Source organism: Chiloscyllium plagiosum, unplaced genomic scaffold (assembly GCF_037043375.1).
Source record: "Chiloscyllium plagiosum isolate Xiang-an unplaced genomic scaffold, Cpla_swu_hap1 HiC_scaffold_6, whole genome shotgun sequence".
NCBI lineage: Eukaryota > Metazoa > Chordata > Chondrichthyes > Orectolobiformes > Hemiscylliidae > Chiloscyllium > Chiloscyllium plagiosum.
This window is the reverse complement of record NW_028270144.1, coordinates 92,208,341-92,224,010: the sequence shown is the minus strand read 5'-3', so window position 1 is coordinate 92,224,010 and position 15,670 is coordinate 92,208,341. Positions and strand designations below refer to the sequence as shown.

Genomic DNA, 15,670 nt, shown 5'->3' with positions numbered 1-15,670 from the left:
GAGAATGGATTGGATTTTAATGAGCTTAATTAGATTAGATTAGATTAGATTAGATTAGATTAGATTAGATTAGATTACTTACAGTGTGGAAACAGGCCCTTCGGCCCAACAACTATAGGCCGGTGAGTCTCACTTCTGTTGTGGGCAAAGTCTTAGAGAGAATTGTAAGGGATAGGATTTATGCACATCTGGATAGGAATAATGTGATTAAGGATAGTCAGCATGGTTTTGTGAAGGGCAGGTCGTGCCTCACAAACCTTATTGAATTCTTTGAAAAGGTGACGAAGGAGGTTGATGAGGGGAAAGCGGTAGATGTGGTATATATGGATTTTAGTAAGGCGTTTGATAAGGTTCCCCATGGTAGGCTACTGCAGAAAATACGGAGATATGGCATTGAGGGTGAGTTGGAGGTTTGGATTAGGAATTGGCTGGATGGAAGAAGACAGAGGGTAGTAGTTGATGGCAAAGTTTCTTCATGGAGTGCCGTCACTAGCGGTGTTCCGCAAGGATCTGTTTTGGGACCATTGCTGTTTGTCATTTTTATAAATGACCTGGAAGAGGGGTTAGAAGGTTGGGTGAGCAAGTTTGCGGATGATACGAAAGTCGGAGGAATTGTTGACAGTGAGGAAGGATGTGGCAGGTTACAGCAGGATATAGAGAAGCTGCAGAGCTGGGCAGAAAGGTGGCAAATGGAATTCAACGTAGCTAAGTGTGAGGTGATTCACTTTGGGAAGAATAACAAAAAGATGGGGTACTGGGCTAATGGTCGGATACTTGGTAGTGTGGATGAGCAGAGGGATCTTGGTGTCCATGTACACAGATCTCTGAAAGTTGCCACCCAGGTAAATAGTGCGGTGAGGAAGGCATATGGCGTACTGGCTTTTATTGGTAGAGGAATTGAGTTCCGGAGTCCTGAGGTCATGATGCAGTTGTATAAGACTCTGGTGCGGCCGCATCTGGAATATTGTGTGCAGTTTTGGTCGCCATACTATAGGAAGGACGTGGAGGCACTGGAAAGGGTGCAGAGGAGGTTTACCAGGATGTTGCCTGGTATGGAAGGAAGATCGTATGAGGAAAGACTGAGACACTTGGGGCTGTTTTCATTAGAGAAAAGAAGGTTTAGGGGTGACTTGATTGAGGTGTACAAGATGATTAGGGGGTTAGATAGGGTTGACAGTGTGAACCTTTTCCCGCGTATGGAGTCGGGTATTACAAGGGGGCATAGCTTTAAATTAAGGGGGGGTAGATATAGGACTGAAGTTAGGGGTAGGTTCTTTACTCAGCGAGTCGTAAGTTCATGGAATGCCCTGCCAGTAGCAGTGGTGGACTCTCCCTCTTTATGGGCATTTAAGCGGGCATTGGATAGGTATGTGGAGGATAGTGGGTTAGTATAGGTTAGGTGGGCTTGGATCGGCGCAACATCGAGGGCCAAAGGGCCTGTACTGCGCTGTATTCTTCTATGTTCTATGTTCTATGTTCTAACAAGTCCACACCGACCCACCGAAGTGCAACCCACCCATACCCCTACATTTACCCCTTTAACCTAACACTACGGGCAATTTAGCATGGCCAATTCACCTGACCTGCACATCTTTGGACTGTGGGAGGAAACCGGAGCACCCGGAGGAAACCCACGCAGACACGGGGAGAATGTGCAAACTCCACACAGTCAGTCGCCTGAGTCGGGAATTGAACCCGGGTCTCTGGCGCTGTGAGGCAGCAGTGCTAACCACTGTGCCACCGTGCCGCCCAATGTGAAATGTTAGTCCAGATCTTCGAGATGTCAGATAGTCAGAAACTGGACATACCCTTAAAAATGTGCATCGGGATTCCTCTTGGAGGACCTGATGCATGGACTACGAGGGAATTTCCCAGGAAATTTCAACTTCCATTGGACAATTACTTGACATGTGGCACCCTGCAAAATAAGGTTCCCAATGCCGAGTTACAGTTAGAGTCAGAGACTTTTCAGAGGATTCCAAATTACTTACATTAAAGATTAGGCAGGGAATTTGAGGGGAATTCAACGGAGTTAGCTTCACACGGTCAAAAAGAAGAGATCAGACCGAGAGTGAGATACTGCCCAAGTCTGTATATAGTTCATGGAATTTGGAAGGAACGTGGGAATTTGGTACAGAGGGGAAGAAGTGCTTATTGCTTAGCTCTTGTTTGTAAGTTTTTTTTAACAGGATAAATTGAAGCACAGGATGAGGGACCCAGCACAAAAGAGTGATATGAAAGGTAAACTATAATTTCACTGTTTGATGATAGCTTTTGTTTCTAGGTTATTTCCAGACTGAAGGTAAGTAGATGATATTTTAAAGATTACAAACTAAAAGACCAGTATGAATTTTTTTAAAAACCAAACTAAAAACTAAGTAGTTAAAATAAAGGTGTGAGGCTAGGGGATGTGTTGTGCCTGATGTGGGAGCTGGTGGACCCCACTGTGGTTCAGAGTGACCACAGCTGTAGCAAATGTTGGTTACTTGAGGAACCTCAGAGTTGATGATCTGGAGTCTGAACTTCAAACACTGCAACACGTCTGGGAGGGGGAGAGTTACTTGAATACCATGTTTCAGGAGGCAGTCACACCCAATCGATTAACTATCTCAAATTCAGTCAGTGATCAGGGCCAGGAGGGTGTGATTACCAGGGAGGCAGGTAGGGCGATCCAGTCGGTAGTGCTGAAGGAGCTTCAGTCCTTGAGCTTTGAATCACAAGAGTCATAGAGCTGTACAGTACGGAAACAGACTCTTAGACCAACTCATCCATGCTGAACAGATATCCTAAACTGATCTAGTCCCATTTGCCAACATTTGGCCTATATCCCTCTAAACCCTTCCTATTCTTAAACCCATCCAGATGCCTTTTAAATGTTGTAATTTAAATACCAGACTCTACCACTTCCTCTGGCAGCTCATTCCAATCACCCTCTGCATAATAAAGTTACTCCTTAGGTTCTTTTTAAATCTTTCCCCTCTCACCTTAACCCTATGCTCTCTAGTTTTGGGACTCCCCCACCCTGGGGAAAACACCTTGTCAATTCTCCCTATCCATGCCCTCCACCAAGTCACCCCTCAGCCTCCAATGCTCCAGGGAAAATAGCCCCAGCCTATTCAGCCTCTCCCTATAGCTCAAACCTTCCATCCCTGACAATATCCTTGTAAATCTTTTCTGAAGCTTTTCAAGTTTCACAGTATGCTTCCTATAGCAGGGAGGCCAGAACTGCACACAGTATTCCAAAAGTGGCTGAACCAATGTCTTGTACAGACACAACATGACCTTACAACTCCTGTACTCAGTGCACTGACCAATAAAGGAAAACATACCAAACACCTTCTTCACTATCACTATCCTGTCTACATGCGACTCCACGTTCAAAGGGCTATGAACTTGCACTCCAAGGTCTCTTTATTCAGCAACACTCCCCAGGACCTTACCATTAAGTATACATCCTGCCCTGATTTGGCTTTCTAATATGTAGCACCTCATATTTATCTAAATTAAACTTCATCTGCCACTCCTTAGCCCATTGGTCTATCTGATCAAGATCCCATTGTACTCAGAGGTAATCCTCTTCGCTGTCCACTACACCTCCAATTTTGGTGTCATCTGAAAACTTACTCGTCATATCTCCTATGTACATTTCCAAATCATTTATCCCTAATCAGTCCTTGCCTTTCCAAATACATGTAGATCCTGTCCTTCAAGATTCCATGGTCTAACAGGTGTTGAGGTTTTTGCTCCCTGTCTGGACAAGATTGGGGGCTGTAGGGAGGATGAACAAACTGACCATAGCACTGTGGTACAGGGAGTGATTCAAGATCAGTGGGAAAAGAGAAATGTCATTGTAATCTATAATAATTCAGTCAGTGGAACCGACATTGTTTGCTGTGGTCAGGATCTAGAGTCCCAAAGGCTGTGTTGCCTGTCTGGTCCACGGCTATAGGATCTCTCTTCTGGGCCACAGAGGATCTTGGAGTGGGAGGGGGAAAGAACTAGTTGTTGTCATCCACGTACGTAGCAATGATGGTGGAGCAGCAATAGCAGAGGTTTCTGGGGATAATTCAGGAGGCAAAGCAGAAAATCATTCCAAGGAAGACGAAGAGTGCCAATGGGAGGATGAGGCAACCGTGGCTGACAAGGGAAGTTGGGGACAGGACAAAAGCAAAACAAAAAGCATACAATGTGCTGAAGACTAGTGGGAAGCCATAGGATTGGGAAGCCTTTAAAAACCAGCAGAGGATGACCAAGAAAGGCAGTAAGGGGGAGTAGACAAAATATGAGAGTAAACTAGCTAATAATATGAATGAAGATTGCAAGAGCTTTTTTAGATAGCAAAAAGATAAGAGAGAGGCAAGAGTGGACAATGAAAATCAGGCTTAAAAAATGAGGCTGGAAAAATATAATGAGGAATAAAAAAATGGCAGAGGAACTAAATGGATACTTCGCATCTGCTTTCACAGTGGAAGGTATCAGCAGCATGCCAAAACTTCAAGAGAGTCAGGGGACAGAGATGAGTGTAGTGCCATCAATAAGGAGAAGGTGCTGGGGGAGCTGAAAAGGTCTGAAGGTGGCTAAGTCACCCGGATCAGATGGACTGCACTCAAGAGTTCTGAAGGAGATAGCTGAGAAGATTGTAGAGGCACTGGTGATGATCTTTCAGGAATCACTGGAGTCAGGGAAGGTCCCAAAGGATACCCTTGTTTAAGGAGGGAGGGAGGCAGAAGATAGGAAACTATAAGCCAGATAGCCTGACCTTGGTTCTTGGTAAGATTTTAAGAGTCCGTTATTAAGGATAAGACTGCAAAGTACTTGGAAGTGCATTGTAAGGTAAGGCATAGCTTCATCAAGGGGACATCATGCCTGACAAATCTGTTAGAATTCTTTGAGCAGGTAATGAGAAGGTTAGACAATGGAGAGCCAGTAGACATGATCTATTTGGATTTCCAGAGGCTTTTGACAAGATGCTGCACAAGAGGTTATGACTTAAGAGCCCATAGCGGTAAGGGAAAGGTTCCGGCATGGACTGGCTGACTGGCAGAAGACAGAGAGTGGCAATAAAAAGTTCTTTCTCAAGATGGCAGCTGGTGACTATGGGAGTTCTGCAAGGGGTTTGTGTTGGGACCACACCTATTCACATTTAAATTATAAATTAACGATCGGGTTGAAGGAACAGAAGACATTGTTGCTAAATTTGCTGATAACACAAAGTTAGTTGGAGAGACAGGAAAGTGTTGAGAAAATGGGGAGGCTGCAGAAAGATTTGGACAGGTGAGGAGTGTGGACAAAGAAGTGGCAGATGTAATACAACGTGGGAAAGTGAGGTATGAACTTTGATGGGAAGTATAGAGGCATAACTATTTTCTAAGCTGGGAAAGGCTTCAGAAATCTGAAACACAGTTGACCTGGGAGTCCCAGTTCAGGATTCTCTTAAGGTTAACATGCAAGTTCAGTTGCCAGTTAGAAATGCAAATGCAATGTCAGCATTCATTTCAAGAGGGCAACAATACAAGAGAAGAGATCCATTACTGAGGCCATATAAGGCTCTGGTCAGTCTGCATTTGGAGTGAGCAGTTTTGGGCTCCATATGTAAAGAAGGATGTGCTGGCATTGGAGGGGTCCATATGTAAAGAAGGATGTGCTGGCATTGGAGGGGTCCAGAGGAGGTTTATAAGATTGATCAAAGGGATGAAAAGGAGGAGCGGTTGAGACCTCTGGGTTTGTACTCAATGGAGTTTTGAAGGATGAGGAGGGATCTGATTGAAACTTACAGAATACTGAGAGGCCTGGATTGATTACGTGTGGAGAAGATGTTTCCATTAGTCAAAGAGATTAGGACCCAAGGGCACAGCCTCAAAGTGAAGGGATGACCCTTTTGAACTGAGATGTTGAGGAATTTCTTCAGCCAAGCAGTTGTGAATCTATGGAACTAGTTGCTGTAGAGAGCTGTAGAGGCCAAGTCATTGAGTGTATTTAAGACAGAGATAGATACGTTTTTGACTGAAAGGAGGCTCAATAGTTATGGAGAGAAGGTAGGAGATTGGGACTGAGAAACATATCAGCCATGAACAAATGTCAGAGAAAATACGATGGACTAAATGGCCTAATTCTGCTCCTGTGTCTTATCGTCTTATGAACTTATGATTTTAACCTGAATTCTGGCTCACTATAAAACTCAGCTTCCGATAACACACAACCACTCCTCAACCCACTGTAGACACCTAACAAACAATTCTTCACACCCAATCCCATCCTGAATATACTACCAGCAGCTCACCCTGACCTCAGCCCCTGGCACCTGACCTCTCCTACCTTTTAACCCACTGTCATTTGTACCCCTCAACCATCTGCCATTATAACCTCCCATCAATCCATCTACCACCTTGTTTCTTTACCCATCTGCCATCCTATCTTCTCATCAAATGTGCTATTCTACCTACCTGACACTGTTATTCCCTCCCATTATACTTTCTATTGGACTGACCTCTGTGTACTCTGGTTTCCCCAAACGAAAGCCAATGGGTCAGCTGGCTGATCAGTGAATGCAGAACCTTCGGGTGTAGCTTACAGGGAACACTGCCTGCCACCAATCCACTCACTCACTTACCTTACACACGTACCTTCTCTCAGTAGCTGTCAAAAAGGCTTTGGGTCATTGAACCATTTGCTTACCAGTTTACAGCAGCTATAGTGCAATAAGTGGGCACAATGGCTGGGCTGGGACACTCCAAAGCTGCTTGCATGGTTTACTGGACTCCATCTGTTGTGATGGATTCTGCATCACAAGTTTGGCCAGAAATATTCTGGGCATGCAAATGGACAGGAATTTATCTGAACTGGGTTCGAAGTAGGGATGCCCAAACAGATCAGAAAAATCAAGCCATTATATCTTCTACCTGATGTTACTTGACTGTTTCCAGATTGCAATGCCTGTTCTATTTTATTATTTTGTGTTGCTTTCTCAGGGATTACCTTTTTTTACATAATGTAATTGAATTGTTTACAACACAAAACTTAGGGGGGTGTAGTTGCCTCTATAACAGAATTTCAACAAGGTTTGTTTTCAGACAACTTTTATAAAAAGATTAACAACATATGTAAAAATCTATGTTTGACATGGATGTAATATTTTATGATACAATGAAGATGTTTGGAGTAGTTGAATCTCTTTCATTCACCAGCATTCAAGTTCATCGAAGGGAAAATAAAATACAAAAAGAAAAGCTGTAACAAACAATTCAGGAGGAAATTTACCATCATTCACGTTGGGGGAGGGGTGCCTGTACAGAAAATGCCTTTTCCAGGTATGTTGCATGTATATGAACTGATCTGAAAATGTGTTGCTGGAAAAGCGCAGCAGGTCAGGCAGCATCCAGGGAACAGGAGAACCGAAACGTCGATTCTCCTGTTCCCTGGATGCTGCCTGACCTGCTGCGCTTTTCCAGCAACACATTTTCAGCTCTGATCTCCAGCATCTGCAGTCCTCACTTTCTCCTATATAGGAACTGATCAATAGCAATAAACCCTGTTGCTGAAACTGGTTTCGAACCTTTTTATTTGACAAATATTTTTCAAGAAATTGGCTATTTGTTAGTTCTAGTTTATTAATAACTAGTTTTAAAAAAAAATCCTCCAGCCCAAAGAAAATCCTTTTGTTTATTCTTTTCTGTAAAACAAAATTTGACTTTTTTTTTCCCTGAAAGAAATAATATTTTTGCTCACATTATATTTTGTTCCTCTGACCTAGGAAGCTTGGGATTCTTTTAAGTATTATTTAATAACTGAGATTTCAGGCTTGCTGTTTTTTTGATTGATTTTTATTGTTTGATCAAATCAATGAAATTAGTTGTTTTTAAACCTACCCTCTGGATGAGCCCTGTGATAGACCGAAAGAGACAGTGGGCAAAATCTTCCCAGACTTTGACAACAAGGGCATTGGTGAGTCAATTAAAAAACACAGGGTAGATCGGCAGAAATGAGATTGTCAAGGTCCATTTCTTCAAATAGGTTTTGAGCAGTAAGGCAAGAACCTTGCTAGTGAGTAGCAAGAGAACCATGTGCATCCATTTACTCATTAACATGTTAAAAAGTTTGATTTTGATAATAAAACACAATGTGGCCTATCTTTAATTGGAAGGCTGAGTCCACGAACTGTGAGTAACCTGATTTTAAGAACCCTTTGATAAGCATTTACCTATGAATTTGCCAATGAGCAGTTCTACACATGCCAACCACACACATAAGCCTTATGGAATCTTATAGTTTTTTTTTATATCAATTTAAATATTCTGACAATTACTCTGAATTCTAACAGTTTATTTGCCTTATTTTATTCCATAGAAACACTGGGCTCCGGTTAACTAGTGCATCAAAATCCCAAGGCTTCTCTCCCATTCTAACACATTGTCAGTAAAGTACCTACCTGTATACCACCATTTCTTGCCATTTTAGAACTACCTGTAATTTACTTTCTCTGCCATTTGTTGCAAATAAACTGACTATCTCCAATTTCTCCTGAATGTGGTTCTCATTATCTGGCATTTCTCCCATCTTGCCTGCAAAGCTGGACATTTTGAATTGACCTGAAAATGTGTTGCTGGAACACCGCAGCAGGTCAGGCAGCATCCAGGGAACAGGAGAATCGACGTTTCAGGCATAAGCCCTTCTTCAGGAATTCCTGAAGAAGGGCTTATGCCCGAAACGTCGATTCTCCTGTTCCTTGGATGCTGCCTGACCTGCTGCGCTGTTCCAGCAACACATTTTCAGCTCTGATCTCCAGCATCTGCAGACCTCACTTTCTCCCATTTTGAATTGACCCCAGTCTAACCAAGTCACTTTAATATAGTACCAATGACTTCAGAAAATGCTGAAAATGCTCAGCACTTCAAGCAGTATCTGAGAAGACAGTGACAAAGTTAATGTTTTGTTCTGAAACTGTTTCAGACTTCCAACATTTGCAGTATTTTGCTTTTCACTACTTTCCCATCTAGCTACCTAATGCAGCTGATGCTTTTTGTATGGCAGGCTGAATAATCCTAATACCCAGCTAACACTTATTGTCTTAACAAGATGATAATGTGAAAAGAAAAATGGCAAGTTAACCAATTGAAATTTGTCTTTGATAACTCAAACACCCATAATTTAACGTGTTCACGACTGAGCTTACCTCAGAAATGCGTTCCTGAGTAAATGTTTCAGGAACTTTCTGTGGTGCAACATCACTGCAAGAAGGAAATGGTTTTCCCATCATTCTGGGAAATGTCTGTTGAGTAGGAGGTTTGATTCCAGACACCATTAATCCAGTTGTATATATCTTAGTTCTTTGCAACTCTGGTCTGTATCTGTCATGAGCAGACCCAGGAACACTGAGCACAGAGAGAGGTTTATTTTCACACACAGAGGTCTTGTGTTCTTTAGAAATGCAAGGTTTAGAAATTGATTCAGTCCACGTAGAAAGTTTTGGAGGTAGTCCCAGAGCATCATGGATAGCATCAAGTGGTTTTACCTGAAGTGGCTTTCGAATGTATGTTATAATTTTAGGTCTTACATATTTGGGCTTAGGAATGGGTTTAGTTTCAGTCTTTCCTTCAGACATAGGTTGGTAATTTGTTTCTATCTCTCCTTTATCTGTTAGAACAGTCCTGGGATGCTGTAGTATTGGTTTTGGGATTCCACTGCTGCAAACAACTTTATCAGAAGCTTTAGAGAATGAATTCATTGTCTGCATGTCCCCTATTGGGTGTGGTAGCGAAGATTCTGACGATGTCCCAGCATTAAGCAGCGAGGTTTCCTTAAAACCAGAATCTGAGGACCGACTGGTAGCTTTCATATTTACCAACTGCTGAACCTCTGTACAAGTAGCAATTGCAGGGTTTACAGTCTGAGAGACTACTGGGCTCTCAGAGTGCTGGAGCTCTTCAGAAATCTTTGTGAGCTGCTTTTCTCCAATTATTATAACATTGCTATTTATTTCATTTTTTTTCCTTTGCGAAAAGCTGTCTATCTTTTTCACAGAACAATCACCATCATTCTGATCAAGACTAACTCCTTGTCTTGGCAATCCACCCATGCCTGTATCTCTACCTAACACAGAAGGATGGTGCTTTGACAGTTCTGATTGTGCAATGTTAAGGGTTTCAGAATTGTCCTTTGCTGTCACACTAGAAATGCTTTTCATTTCAACTGCTTTGTGTTCTGATGAAATGTTGCCACTCCCAAAAGATTGCCTTCTGTCTTCTTTCCTGCCATCAATAATTTCAAATGCTTCATGAAGGCTGATAAATTCTTGCTTTGAAAGGTCATTAGTTCCTGTCACTGGCAGTTTATCCCTTTCAATGTCATTATCTGCCTGGTGGGTAGTGCTTGGAGCTGTGGAAACAGTAGATTTCATGCTGGCCACATTACTAGTAGCACTGGAAATGGAACTTCCAAGATGTTCAGCTGCTTCTGTGAAATCGTGAATACTATATAATTCATTTTGTAATGGACTGACAATTCTGTTTTTATAACCCGGTCTCATTAATACTGAAGAATTGTTTCCAGGTACTGGATTATCACCAGTATAACATTCCACCTGTTGGACTAAGGGCTGGTCTTCTTCAACACTGGGACTTATAAGACATTGTTCTTTTGAGCTCTCTATTTTGGCTGTCTCTGCAGGAAGCAGAGTGAGTGACTGCTGGCTAACATCACAAGGATCAATTCCCTCCTTTACTTCAGAAATATTTCTCCTGCTCTGAACTGTTATTTCAGGCAAAAATTCACCAGTCTCCTGCTGGTTAACTTTAGCGATCTGACTGTGTGCATCAATTGTGTTACATTGATCAGATAATACTTTCAGGTTTGTCTGGGTTTCTGGTTTATTTATAGCCACCAATAGATCATTGCCTGAAGCTGTGGTAGATATTATATTTTCACAATGTGATGGACTTACATTGACAAGGTTAAGTGGCCTTGCTACATTTGCTTGCAGTTTTGGGACTGACATTCTATTTTCTGAGGTAACTGAGTTGATATGAAATCCAGTTGTTTCAACTGAGGTCAAGTCAGATGGATCAGATGGAGAAATAGTTTTGAATAGATCTTCTGATTCCCTTTGTGAATCATGAGTGCTCCTATCGATATCTATGTAGAATTCCTGAAAGTTCAATGAACCAGTACAACGGTCAGTCACTGTGACACCATCTGGCAAACACCCAATACCATTGTCTTTGGATGCAGTGGTCTCTACTGATCCATCCATCTTAGTAGCTTTCTGTAGTGAACTGCAAGATGAAGATTCCTTGTGTGGAAACTGCATACTGTGCATTTTTTCATCATCATCTGACACATCTTTCTTTAGCCATTGATGCTCTGCAGCAGATCCAGCAGCATAAGGCTGCCTTCGCAGGGTATACCATTCCTTTTGAATTTGAGAAACACTAATTATTTTACTTGTACCAGATTTCTGATCTTCTTTTGCGGGGAACTGCAAGCTGCAAACTTTTTCATGGTGCTGGGCATATTCTGTATTGTCCAATTCAACAGTTTCAATTTTATCACACATACGAAGCTCTGAAAACTCCAGATCTCTGCTTCTGTTTGATTGATTCCCGCCCTCAGCTGATTGAGACTCCCTACCTTGGCTCACAGGGTCTTCCAGAAATTCTTCTGGTATTGTTGTGTTCCGTGTGATGTGGAGATGCTCATTCACAATACCAGCTGTTAGGTTAGGGCTCTCTTGTCTTTCTTCCGTTAGAAGAGTCTGTGATGCTATTTCATTTGCATTGGTGTCTCCATCTGTTCCTACTGGCTGTTGATTGTTATTCTCTGCTTCCTTTGTGTTGCCTTCTTTGTCAGTGCAGAATGTGCTATTCTGAACTGAAGAAGTCATTTTCTGTCTTCCTTCCCTTTTCAGTTTTATATTCTTGATTACTTGTGAATTGTTAGTGATGAAAAAGTCTCCAATGTCTCGATTTCCCTAAAATGGAAAGTAATATATGCTTCGCCTTGACAATGATAACTTGTTAATAAAAGTAGCTCATGAGACAGAATGTACTGATAAAATGTTCTTTTCTCAGCCAACATGGAGCTTTACAAGAGTTTTAAACTTTTTCTCACTGTGGATTTTTTCACTCATGTATCTTTTCTTTCATATTCATTTGTTCACTTTGCCATCCCTTAAATGCTAATTTTGCACTCCACAACAAACCAGTTTATTTGTCCTTTTCGCTCCACTTCCTCTTGTAAGATTTTCTCAGATTCTTTCAAAAAGTGACCAGTTGGTTTGTGGAACCTGTAAAAAGCATATACAGAAACAGACCATCAATCTCTCCGTTCAGAGCGTTAGCCAAGTGTACAAACTATTTTTACCCACCATCTTGCAAGAAAATACCTGATGAACCCAGTGGAATTTAAAACTATAGGTACAGAATCAGCTTTAATTTCATGCTCTAACACCCAACCTAAAAGACCAACAGCCAGGAAAATAAGCCTCGACTGTAAACTCTAGTACAGAAACAGAAACCATCCCTTGGTTATTCATGCATCACCAACTCACCTCTGATCATGGCAAGATCAGATAATTTTCAATTTTGATGCAATATCAGTAAAATTTTACTGTGATTTACCTTGTACTAGAATTCAAAGTCCACCAGTTACATTTTAAATCGTTGTTGTTGTGGCTTTTGGTTACCTCTCTTAGTTTCCTTTTCTTTTTAATGCAGTACCTTTCTGAACACAGCAAAGACATCTCTAGAATGTCAAAGAGCAGCTGTGCTGACAACAATATACAGTAGTGCCACAATGAATAAATAATTAAATGCAACTACAACGCTTGAGCTTTTGCAGTGTAACCCCGAAAATGTCACTGCCTCAGATCAAACTAACAAAGTATTTATTCAGCACTTAAAAATCCATAGCTGCCCTCTCCCAAATGAAGGGCAGAACATGGCCATAATGCGGATTATGCTGGGGAGGGGGTGGGGGGGTGTCACTAAAGACCTGCTGAGCATTTTTGACTAGAGTTAAAGTTTTGCCAGTGACAAAAGAAAATACCCCTGTCAACATTTAGTTTGAATTCTTATTTAAAACCATTCATTGGGTAGAAAACGTTGGTTCCGCGGTTTACTGAATCTCAGTGTTTCTTAATCTCAGTGCAGAAGGTTAACACAAAGGTGCAGCAGGTAATCAGGAAGGCTAATGGAATGTTGATCCTTATTTCAAGGGGATTGATGTATTAGAACAGGGACGTTTTACTGCAATTGTGCAAGGTGCTAGTGAGACCGCATCTGTCGTACTGTGAGCAGTTTTGGTCCCCTTATTTAGGGAAAGAAGTCTTTACCTTGGAGGCAGTTGAGAGGAGGTTCAACAGGAAGACCTCTGATATGGAAGGATTGTCTCATGAGTAAAGGTTAAACAGGTTGGTTTTGTACTCACTGGAGTTTAGAAGAACGAGAGGTGATCTCATTGAAACATGCAGGATTTTTAAGGGGCTTGACAGGCTGAGAGGATGTTTTCCCTCATAGATAACAGTGGGCATAGCCTCAGAATAAAGGGGCACCACTTTAGGATTGAGATAAGGAGGAATTTCTTCTCAGAGGGTTGAGAGTCTTTGGAGCTCCTTGCCACAGAGATAAGGTTGAGGTAGATAGATTTTTGATTAGTGGGAAATCAGGGGTTATGGGCAAGACAAGAAAGTGAGGATGAAGAACATTGGGTCAGCCATGATCCTATTGAAGGGTGGTGCAGTCTTGAAAGGCTGACCAGTCTTCTCCTGTTCCTATTTCTGACGGTTAATTGCTTTGGGACTGTTGCAATTTCACAAGAGCATGAAATAAGCAAGTTTCCACCTAAGTTGCATGCTCCAAACCATGTGGGGAGTAAAGGAGTAAGCACCCGGCCGCAATTTGGGGAAAGCTCTGAAAGATTTCAGAGTTACCATAAGATTTCTGATAGAAACACTGATTAAACTCACTGGTCCCTATGCCTGCTCAGTCCAGCACAAGCCTCACTGCTGGGTCTAACGAACCAGTCTCAGGAGTCTAAGGAATTGATCACTTTCCAAAGTGATAGCACAGGATGCTATCTAAATTATTGTGATACTCTGTGCCTCATGCTTCCATTTTGCAAAAGGCATAGTGTTAATCCAAGTTTTCGGCAGCAATACAGGGACAAAGATCAGGTCAGGTCAGGTCAGGTCAGGTGTGATGATGGAAGCTGGTTCATACCCATGTCAGTGGTTTTGTTTAATAATAAATATTAACTCACTATATTCACAGGATATGGTAAAAAAGGACATCTCTGGAGCTTTCCAGACTCAGGCCCTTGTTCCATGTGATTTAATGTCCTTGTGACGTAACTCCTTATGCACATGCTCAGTGGTAATTATTAGATTAAAGGTGTTTACAGGCACAGCATATTCTCTCCAGATTTATAAATTATTTCAAACCTGGTATCTGTGTCAAGATCATCACCAGACAGAAATTCGTTCCTGTCACACGTCTGGCCCCTTGGCAATTCCTGCAAAGCTGCTACTCCCCTTATCTGGACAGTTTTGAACATTAGGATCCACCATTGAGAGTTTCTTATGTGTGTATTTTTGTTATTTATAGCTAATAATACTACTCCCAACATTGCAATAACTTTATTAAAGGCGATTCACTGGGAACGGGCTGATTGCCCTGATCTGTTTCACAAGATTGGTCCAGGGTTGGAAAGTTTGTCCTAGGATGAGAGGCTGAGAAAATTGGGTAACATTCTTAAAGGTTCAAAAGACAGAGAGTTAATCGGTAATTGAAACCTTCAAGATTATGAAGAGGCTGAACAGAATAGAGACTGAAAGGTTGTTTTTCTTGACTGGGGAATCTGGAATAAAGAAGCACACTTTCAGGGTAAGAGGCTTAGGAATGTGATGAGGGAAATTTTTTTTTCAAAGAGTCATGAATCTACCCTTGAAGGTTACGGATGTTCCTTCGCTGAGTATACTCAAGACTGAGAAAAATAGATTTTCTTAACTTTTCTCAGAGAATCAAGGGATATGGGGAACAAGGAGGAAAGATTGAGTGAGGCTGAGGTAGAGGATGAAACATAATTATATTGAGTGGGAGGGCAGCCTTGAGAGACCAAATCGTCTATTCAAGCTATTATTTCTGTGCCCACCCTATTCAACATCAGTTTTCATCAGAGCAAACACCTTTGATGACCGTTGAATGGACAAAAGAAATATACTTTGTGCCGAGGATTCCTGTTAATGCCCTCTCTGTAAATATCACTGTCCAGGAAAGGGTCAATTCAGAAACCTGGATTCAAATGTTCACTATGGAGCCACATACACAATGTTGGAAAGATTCCAGACTAGGAACACCTTCCTTGAAAGAAACAGTTCCAAATGATCAGATTTTCATTCCAAGAAAACACACATCATGTATATAGCCCCACATTAAAGAAAACCAATCCCTTAACAAACTCTTGGAGCTATCAGTTAAACTATAAATAATCAGGCCCCCACTGTGATACCGGAGGATTATAGAAGCAGTCAAGCAACGACAATATTGTAATGACAGCCGAAGGCTTCTATCAACAAATAGCTATTGAAATTGCCAATGCTGTGTTTTTCTTTCAACTTTAAATTACAGCTGGCTTTTATTTTCTAAATTTAAAGAATAGAGGTTTTAAATTAGTTTGCAGC

At 41.6% G+C, this 15,670-nt stretch overlaps 1 protein-coding gene across 3 annotated transcripts in view; it reads right to left on the bottom strand.

Moving 5' to 3' along the window:
- The window catches only part of LOC122550775 (microtubule-associated tumor suppressor candidate 2-like), a 456,058-nt gene that overhangs the window by 287,927 nt on the left and 152,461 nt on the right, over positions 1 to 15,670 (bottom strand). For all 3 annotated transcript variants that reach the window (XM_043692024.2, XM_043692025.2, XM_087988203.1), the window contains exon 3: positions 9,170 to 12,277. In XM_043692024.2, the coding sequence (XP_043547959.2) occupies positions 9,170 to 11,875 (2,706 nt within the window). In that variant the 5' untranslated portion in view covers positions 11,876 to 12,277. The remainder of the gene's footprint in view (positions 1 to 9,169; positions 12,278 to 15,670) is intronic.